The 10,048-nt window shown below is 40.4% G+C and overlaps 1 protein-coding gene across 3 annotated transcripts; it reads left to right on the top strand.

Moving 5' to 3' along the window:
* The first annotated feature begins 1,451 nt into the window (after window positions 1-1,451).
* Window positions 1,452-9,599, top strand: LOC106096308 (major facilitator superfamily domain-containing protein 6). 3 transcript variants are annotated; one of them, XM_013263992.2, is made up of 8 exons: window positions 1,452-1,536; window positions 6,130-6,461; window positions 6,523-6,716; window positions 6,789-6,858; window positions 6,933-7,205; window positions 7,266-7,401; window positions 7,463-8,638; window positions 8,709-9,599. In XM_013263992.2, exons 2-8 carry the CDS (start codon window positions 6,211-6,213, stop codon window positions 8,883-8,885), a joined length of 2,277 nt encoding a protein of 758 aa, XP_013119446.2. In that variant the 5' UTR covers window positions 1,452-1,536; window positions 6,130-6,210; the 3' UTR covers window positions 8,886-9,599. The 3 variants fall into 3 exon arrangements, with proteins under 3 accessions (XP_013119446.2, XP_013119445.2, XP_013119448.2); XM_013263991.2 differs by having other exon boundaries at window positions 1,461-1,694; XM_013263994.2 differs by lacking the exon at window positions 1,452-1,536 and adding an exon at window positions 1,895-1,960.
* Window positions 9,600-10,048: the final 449 nt, after the last annotated feature.

The raw sequence follows: 10,048 nt of genomic DNA, 5'->3' as shown, positions 1-10,048 counted from the left end.
ATAAACGAAATTACTAAAAATGCTAGTTTCTCAGATATATATCACACCACTGGTAGACGTGTTTCGATGCGTGGATAGGTCATTATCAAGCACTTTCATAATACATATCTGCCCGTCTGACTGGTCTACAGTTGTAGCACAACCACTAGCTATCAACATTCCGTTCACTGTAAGTTAGTTTTTTCCTGAACAACATCTCTTCAAACAAACTCCAATGCCCCTTTCTGGGGTTGTAAAAAAATGCAAATTTTTGCCCATGAACATTCCACTAAGGAACAGGGGCAAACTTCTCACATATCAATGAGGGCATATCCGATTCAAGTTAAAGCTCAATAATAAGGGGCCACCTTTTTATAGCCGAGTCCAAACGGCGTGCCGCAGTGCGACATCTCTTTGGAGAGAAGTTTTACAAATGTTGCCAGCATTAGGAGGGGAAACCACTGCTGAAAATTTTTTCCTGATGGTCTCGCCAGGTTTTGCCCCTGTTCCTTAGTGGAATGTTCATGGGCAAAATTTGCAATTTTTAGTAGCTATCTACATTCCGTTCACTGTAAGCTAGTTTTTCCTGAGCAATATTTTTTCAAACAAACTCCAAAACCCCTTTCTGGGGTTGCAAGTTTTGCCCATGAACATTCCACTAAGGTACAGGGGCAAACTTCTCACATATCAATGAGTGCAGTCCGATTCTAGTTAAAGCTCAATGATAAGGGGCCTCCTTTTTATGGCCGAGTTCGAACGGCATAGTAGTTTACACAAGTTGCCAGCATTAGGAGGGGAAAACCACCGCTGAAAATTTTTTCTGATGGTTTCGCCCAGGCGTTTAGCGTCATATGCTGACATGGTAACCTCTGCGCTACGATGGCCTGGGATTATACGTTCTTGTTGTTCTTCTGTCATCGTTAGAAAATTTTTTTTTTAAAAATTTTTTTCTTTATAGTTTCATTATTAAAAAATTTTTGTAATTTTTTTTTTAATTTTTAAATAAAAAATTCATTCGTCAGTTATTTTGTGTTCCTTGTGTGTATATTTTCACACTCAGCAAAATTTTTGTCCAACTTGATATTTTCAAGCAATTAAGTTTTAATAAAACGTAGAAATTTGCTTGAAAGCAACATTTTGCCCTAAGACTTCCGTTTTATACATAAATCTTAATTTTTCTCGTGATATTTAAACTCAAAAGTCTATTTCCGTTTCCCTTTCGTTGTTCTTCTGTTAATAAACATTTCAATTTACACTCTTTCGCTCTCTCTCTCTCTCTGTTGCTGCCTTCTCCTAACATCCTCTCTGTTGTGCTTCAATGGCAACATAACAGTACCATAGCACGCGCGCCATTTGACAGGTAATTAAGGGTATATTTGATAGCTGCTTTAACGAATGCCACTAAGGAAATGAAGAAAATGAGAGAATTGAGGAAAAGCTTTTGTTTTGGGGAAATCTCATTGTAAAAGGAAAAGCTGCCAGAGCAGCACAGCCATCAGTCTGGTGTTACAGTTACGGACCTTGCTAGTGAAAACACACAAAAGACAGAACAGAACGGTAAAATCAATAGCAACGCATTAAAATTTTCACAAAAATCATTTCAAAAGAGAAACTTAAAACCAAAATAAGGACTTGAATTGTGAAAAAATACCAAATTTCACTTGAACAACTCAATGACTAAGAAAGCAAAGAATTTAGAGTTAAACCATTGAAAGGTAATGTGGAATCCAAAGAAAATTGTTACCTTGGCAAAGTGTACAGAAAATTACAGCATGTTACTACTCGGTGGTTGAGTGAAGAAATTTGTCTTGAAATTTCGCCCCTAAAGTGTATGCCATTGTTGGCGAAAATATATAAATTAAATAGCATTAAATGCAGATTTTATTTGAGAATTGTTAATTATTCACACAGCTTTTTAAATGTTAAGAAAAAATTGTTTTTAACCTTGAATTTTTGTGAAAAAAAACGAATATAAAAATAAGTGAGTATACCTACAAAAAATCTACATACATATATAAAAATTTTGACAGCTTGACTGAGCCAGCATTATTTTATGTGCGTTTGACAAGTGCCTGAAGAAGACACTGAAGGCTAAGGGAGACGACGGCGAAGAAAAGAAACCAAAAATAACAGATTGTGGCATGGGTCTCAGTAGGATTATATAAAATAAAGCTTAATTGCAAATTAAATGCTAATAACAATAATTCGTTGGGGATTTTGCATCGGCATAAGGCTTGGGGAAATATGTTGGAGATGTCCATAGTAAGGATTGGAAACAAAAAGAAAAATGTGAAACATTTGAGATACTAAGGCTTGTGATAATAAGAATTTACACAGCTAGAACTTAAAACATTCCTACAAATTTCCTGTAGGTTGTTTTTTTGGGAAATTTTGTTTTTTATTTAAGAAAAAATATATTTCCTAATTCTTTTGTTGTCCTTCAATATTAAGGTTTTCTGTTACCAATGATCTCAGACTTATTGATAAATGAAGTGCAAGCATGTGTAAAAGCATGATGTATAAGCATGTGTACTACTTCAATGTTGTAATGTGGGACTTTTGCACAAGTGACCGAATACTGTGTAGGTCAGGATTGTGGGGGAGGCGTAACTATATTTCAATTGTGCTTTGCTGCTGCAAATATAATCTTTGCGAAAAAAATTATTTTACTCGCCATTTTAGGAGGGGGATATACGAATCTCGTCATTCCTTTTGTAACACATCGAAATATATATTTTTGGCTTTACTTGATGAAAACATGTCCATCGGCCTGTTTAAATTACGATTTCGATATAGGACTGCTTGAATCCTGTGCACAATTCTTAACCAATTTAGCTAAAATTTTGCAAGTGATGTTCTGTTATGACTTCCAACATCTGTGCCAAGTATATTTTTAATCGATCTACAGCCCAATACAACTTGTATACAAACGTGCCGCTTATATCACCGTAACACCGGAGGTCACCCTAGCGCAGAGGTTTGCATGTCCGCCTATGACGCTGAACGCCTGCTTTCGAATCCTGTCGAGACATCAGAAAAAACATTTTTGTGATGGTTTACGCCTTCTAATGCTGCCAACATTTGTGAGGCAAGAGGGTTGCCTTTTATATTTCGGAATTGGAGAATCCTTGTGTTGCAATCTGCCTACCGACAGCTCTATCCTAAAGCTTGACATTTTTGAGGTTATACGTACTCAGAACGTTTTGACACACGAGCGCTATTTTTGTTGTTTACAGTAACTTAAAAGATTCATCTCGCCCAAAAAAATGGAATTAAATCGTGAACATTTTAGTGCGATTAATTTTTACAACTTTCGACGTGCATTAACTCAACAACATCGAAGAACTTAATATAATTTTTGGCGATGAAGCCCCATCAAGGACCAGTGTTTATTGATGGTATGGTGAATTCCACCGTGATCGTAGTTCACTCCAAGACGAATTCCGCGAATGTCGTACAAAATCAGTTGTTGTTCCAAAAACCATTGCTACTGTGCGCCAACTGATATTGCAAGATCGTCATGTAACCTATCGTGATGATAACCCGAAAGGCTTCGGGTTAACCAAGTTTATTGACGACAGTTCTCTGGTCTTCACTGCCAAATCGTCTGCTTCTCATTCCCAGTTACTCCGCTATGGCCCGGCACCGAAAGGATGCTTATCGTGCAATCCTCAGAGAAGGCGTTAATTTCTTTCCAACACTATTCGTGACCTAACCGTCCTGGTTGTTATTGCCCTTATAGCAATTTTACTGCCCGTAAAGTTGTTCATACTGGACGTCCTCGCGTTAACACCACAACACCTCACGCATTCCGTGATCGCCCGGATCTCCGCCTGTAGGATCGTATTATGGTCAGGCAGTCGAAAACAGATCTCAGTCCCTGGGATCTCAATGTAGACCCCCATGCCCACTAGCTTTCATCCATCCGTGTTACATAATCTCCCAGGTGACAATACTAGGGTTCCGTCAATCCAAGACTGTGCAGCTGTCAGCAGTGCCTTGCATTGTAGCAGGTGCAGGTTTAGTTTGAAAGTGAGGTGAGTTCATTTGGAGCCCAATTCGACTTATTGCGATACTTCAGTGACCAAGTATGGGCGAAATGTGATGCAGTTTAGACTAAGAGACGCGAAAAAAGGGTATGAGGTAAACGCTTTTACGATATATACGAGGGCGGTTCCCCATTTGGCAAAACACGGTGTTTACCATGGCATTTTGTAAAATTGCAAGTTTTCCCATGAATATTCCATTGAGCAACAGGGGCAATGATTTATGTCCGGTTCAATTTTGAGCTCAATGATAAGGGGCCTCCGTTTTACAGTCGAGTTCGAACGCCGTGCCGTAGTGCGACACCTCTTTGGGGAGAAGTTTTGATATGGATGCCATACTTTTTTTTAAAATGGCCAGCATTGGGAGGGAACAACCACCGCTGAAAACGTTTTCTGATGTTCTCGCCAGGATTCGAGCCTAGCCGTTTAGCTCCATAGGCGGACATGCTAACTTCTGCGCTACGATGGCATTTTGTATGGCCTCGTATCGCCAATTTCACGAAGCGGACACTTTTAGGACCACCCTCGTATGTGACTCCCATGTAAGAACACTGGTCAGCACTCATTTAAAACTCCACCCCTAAGTCTTTCAGTAAAACTGCGCCTTCCTCTTTGGAAACTTTCTAACCTTTCGATGTATATGACGTAACCTCTCAGTAAAACTTCTCTTAGTTAGTACAGTAATTCCTATGCGGGATACCCATTCGCCATAGGACATACCGTGCAGTACCATGCTATGAATCCCTTTATAGTACACAGTGACCTCTTGCCAAAAGCAAGAAGTTTATCCGCCTTTTTTTTGGCAAGCTAACGAGTCTTGGCAATCTTACCCTCGCCTCCCCCTTGGTTTTTCTTTGAACTAGGTTTGGTAGTTCGAAAACTGGCATCTATGCGAAATATCGTCCTGCTTGGGTACCCAAGTTAGCTATATATCATAAGCTTGATCAACTTTACTGTCCTCGAAATCAAGGTCTGGAATCACTCCACAGAATACCTCGTCTGTTTTTTGATTGGGAATATAATAGTGGCATACATATCATCTTGAAATACTGTCTATTAGACTTGCAGTCTTCATCGAGTATTTCATAGTATACCAACAGTCTCGCCTTCGTCTCTAACAAATTATGCGCCGCCCAATCGTCTCCGTTGGGAGTGCTAATCCTAAAGAACTTATCCTGAATCCTACTCTTTTCTACGCTACTCTACCTTACGTTACTCTATTCCACTTTAGTCTACTATACTGTACTGAACTCTACATCAACTCTGCTCTGGTCTACTCTACTCTGGTCTACTACCGTACGTTTCTCTACTACTTTCAATACTACCAATCGTTTCCCTACTACCCAATCGTCTCCGTTAGAAAAGCGAATCCTGAAGAATGTGTCTCGTATCCTACTACGCTCTTATCTTCTCTATTTTATTCTACTCTACTCTACACTCTAATCTACTCTACACTCTAATCTACTCTACACTCTACTCTACACCCTAGTCTACTCTACACTCTAGTCTACTCTACACTCTAGTCTACTCTACACTCTAGTCTACTCTACACTCTAGTCTACTCTACACTCTAGTTTACTCTACACTCTAGTCTACTCTAAACTCTAGTCTACTCTACACTCTAGTCTACTCTACACTCTAGTCTACTCTACACTATAGTCTACTCTGCACTCAACTCTACTCTACACTCTACTCTACTCTACACTCTACTCTACTCTACACTCTACTCTACTCTACACTCTACACTATACTCTACTGTACACTCTACCCTACTCTACACTCTTCTCTACTCTACTCTCCTCTACTATACACTCTACTCTACTCTACACTCTACTCTACTCTACTCTACTCTACCTTACCCTACTCTACACTCTACTCTACTCTACACTCTACTCTACACTCTACTCTACACTCTACTCTATTAAAAACTTGGCCTCATATCTACAGAGATCCTCCAGGACCCAAAACAACAGGAAACTTCACTCTTATGAAACCATCTCATTAGTGCCCTAAATGATTTCCAAATCCTTTGCTGGCATCCCAGAAAACCTATCACCATTTATTAAAATTAAATTTCTTCTTATCTTCTCTTTTGTCCTTACAGAGTTGTGAAGATACTCTGCGTATCTTGTGCTTGTAAACTTGGGTAAATTGCTTTGCGGTACACAGACAGAACCTTTCCATAATGGCTCAATACGGTGGTGGTGCTCCAAATCCCTTTGGTGCTCCATCGGGCATGGGTGGCTATGAGCAGCAACAGTCACAATTTGGTGACTATGGTGGTGGCGGTGGTGGTTATGATCAATCGGGTGGCTATGGTCAAGATGCGGGATATGGCCAAGGTATGGGCGCAACTGGTGTACCCCAGCAGCCTTATGGGGTAGCAGCAAGGCCACGTGTAGATGTTGAGGCGGAGGGAGAAGTAGATCCTACGCTGTAAGTTTTGGCGTTTGTTCAAAACACATTCTAGAGTTAAATTGTTTGCCTAACATTTCAGTTATCCAGAACCCAAGGAGGCCACTAATAAGATTCGAGGCCATGCTGATGTTGTTGAGATGTTATTTGGTCCTACAGAACATGAGCTGATACCGGTGAAAAGTTTTTACTTTTTCTTCTATGCTGCTTTTGGTTCACTCTTCCCTTTGATGGGTGTGTATTTCAAACAAATGGGCATGAATCCAGGACAATGCGGTATGTGAAATAGTCTTAGCCAGAAGAGAAGTTGTAGTACGATTAACTATGTTGCCCTGCTTTTGCTTTTAGGTATCTTAATTGGCATGAGACCTTTTGTGGAGTTTTTATCGGCACCTTTCTGGGGTTCCTATGCGGATAGGTGAGTGCAGAGTTCGTAGTTGATTACATGCTGTTTTTTCCTTAATTTTTTTTTAATTTGGTTATTCTCCATAGATGTCGCCAGGGAAAAAAGCTGTTGTTGGGCTCCTTAGCCTGCTGGATTTTGTTTACCATTCCCTTGAGTTTCATCAAACCAGAACCGGTCAAGTGCATAGAACATAATGCCACTGGCTATGTATTAACCTATACCCGTAGTAAACGTGACCTATCAGCTTTCAATATAGCCGATAATTTGGGCAACAGTGTGGAGAGTTTTGATAGTGAGGCAGCCATTAAGGGAACGCAAACCAAGCCTCCAACAGAAGCTTTGGAAGAAAGTCATTCCAGGTGAGAAAGGCAAAGCTACCAGAGTTTCTTATATAATATTTGTAAATTTTTATTGAACAGACGCAAACGTTCCATATTTCCACGAATTGATGCCGGCATTTCACCCGTCCATATACGTTTCGTTAGCAACTATGACGCCAAGGAGCATAATGATTATGTTACTCCCATATTCTCCAGCATGGTTTATAGAACACCGGTAGGTTAAAGGCTCAAACATTTGTTGGTGTTTTTTTATTGTTTTACTTTTCTTCGCATAGGATATCCAAAAAGCCTTCTTCTTGCTGCTGTTGGTTATTCTGATAGGCGAGTTCTTTAGTGCCCCCGCCATTACTTTGGCCGATTCTGCTGTTATAACCCTGCTGGGCGAGGACTCTGACAAATATGGCCATCAACGCATGTTTGGCTCTCTGGGTTGGGGTATTTCCATGTTTGTGGTGGGCATTGTTTTGGATCACTCCACTTCGTTCTCCCACCATCCCTGTGGTGCAGGCCACATGGAGAAGAACTACAATGTGTGCTTTGCTATTTTCACTGTACTCATGACATGTGCCATTATATCGGCCACCAAGATTACCTTTAAGTATGAACCCTTGGATCTGGAAGTGCAGCAGCAACAAAATGTTATTGATCCCAATAAGAAGGCGGAAGATGAGTCCATGAATCAATTGGCGGCTCAGCTGAATCTACCCTCTTTGGCTGTGGCTGGCTCTAGTGGTGCTGAGACGGGAGCCGCTTCCGGCATGGGAGGTCCCACACCGAATATAGGGGCCGAGTCGAAAATGTTTGCCCAAACCAACAAAGAAATGCCCGAATGGATGACGGTGTTGACCCACATAAAGGATTTGAAGACAGCCTCATTTTTGTTTGTGGCCTGGTTCATGGGTTTCGGCATTGGCCTGATATTCACTTTCCTGTTCTGGCATTTGCAGGACTTTGGAGGCACACCCACTCTCTTTGGTGTGGCCTCGGTCATTAATCATGTATCGGAAATTTTCGCCTACTTCTTTAGCTTCCGTTTGATCACCAAGATAGGCCATGTCAAGGTATTGTGTCTGGGCCTGATGGGCAATGTGGTGCGTTTCTTGTACATCTCCTACATCTCGAATCCCTGGATGGTCTTGCCCTTCGAATTGATGCAGGGTATAACGCATGCCGCTGTGTGGGCTGCCTCGTGTTCGTACATTGCTCATAATACACCAAAACATTTGAGAAGTTCTTCGCAGGGTGTGCTACAGGGCATACATCATGGTCTGGGGCGTGGTTGTGGTGCCATCATTGGAGGTATGTTTGTGACGTACTATGGCACAACGGTGACATTCCGTTGGTATGGCATTTGCTGTCTGTTCGTATTGGGTCTGTTTATCTTTGTGAATTTCTATCGCAAGGAGCAAGGTTTCATATCGGAGATTCCAGTAACAGAAGATCCTCATCAGGTGAGTTGAAGGCTTAGAAATTAGGCAGAACATGGTTATAAAGTTTCTTTTCTCTTCTTTGCTTCTTAAGGTGGCCGAGGAGACTTCACATTTGGCACCTCATGGTGTTCCCAGTAATCCCATACCTCGCGCTCTATCCAATACCCGTCTAAATGAAATGAATCCCAATGGCACTGCCTATGGCACTTATCAAACCAGTGGCGGTAATTTGGATATACCCGGTGGCAATCCCTTCGGCACACAATAAGCACAGCATTGATTCATATTACAATTCATCGAATCATTTCATCCAAAATTTTGTTGTTTCCTAGTATCACAATTAGTTGGCTTTGTTTTCTTCTTCTAGATAATTTTCTTAGTTAATCTTAGATAAAATGAAAAACAAAACGGATTTAAATAATGAGGAGAATAGTTGCAGAAGTTTACTTCCATTTCGGCGACATTAGAAAATTAAAACTCGATTTAATATAGTCTACTAGCATTTATTTCATATACACAGAATTAATCACGAAATTAATTGAGCGTAATTAAAATGTTAATAGAAATTTTATACAATCTTCGAAATAATGGAAAGTTTGGTAATACTGCTAACTGCTATTCCGTTGAAGAATTAGGCGGTAGTAATGCATAAACGACAGCAGGAGCCAATGGCTTGCCAGTTGAAATGACATTTAGTTCCGAAACCAGACGAAAGAGTACTTGGAGTATTTGAAAAAAACTTCTTCATAAATCGATGAATCTATCTGCATAGAGGCAGAAAGCCTGTGTCGTATAGGTCATTGAAGAAGCATTAGGCAGCACTAATGAATAAAAGGCAGCAGGAGCCAATGGCTTGCCGGTTAGTAAAATGACTAAAACTAAATTTCGCATGAAATTCCATTTAGGAATAGGTGATACTTCTCTCATATCAATGAGTGCAGCTCGATTAATTTTTAATCTCAATTGTAAGCGGCCTGTTTTTTTATCCCGAGTCCGAACGGCGTACCGGATAGCGACATCATTTGGTAGATAAGTTTTAACCTGGCAGAATACCTCACAAATTAAGCCAACATTAGTAAGGGTATAACCATCGCTGAATATTTTTCTGATGTTCGGTCTGGGATTTGAACCCAGGCGTTCGGCGTCATTGGCGGATATGCTAACCTCTACGAAACGGATGAAATAACATTTAGTTGCAAAACCAGACGAAAGAGTACTTGGAGTATTTGAAAAAAAAAAATTCTTCATAAAATCTATGCATCTATCTGCTTAGATCCAGAAAGTCCGTGCGGTATAGGTATTTATAAAATTATACGAAAGAGTACTTGGAGTATTTGAGAACAAGAACATTTGAGTGGCTGGAGATAAGTATTGTATGGACCACGTTGTATTATGATCTGTTTCTACAAATGCTGTAAAATGGTACCAAAT

The sequence above is a fragment of the Stomoxys calcitrans genome, chromosome 5 (assembly GCF_963082655.1).
Source record: "Stomoxys calcitrans chromosome 5, idStoCalc2.1, whole genome shotgun sequence".
Lineage (NCBI taxonomy): Eukaryota > Metazoa > Arthropoda > Insecta > Diptera > Muscidae > Stomoxys > Stomoxys calcitrans.
This window is presented reverse-complemented; position numbering and strand designations above follow the sequence as displayed.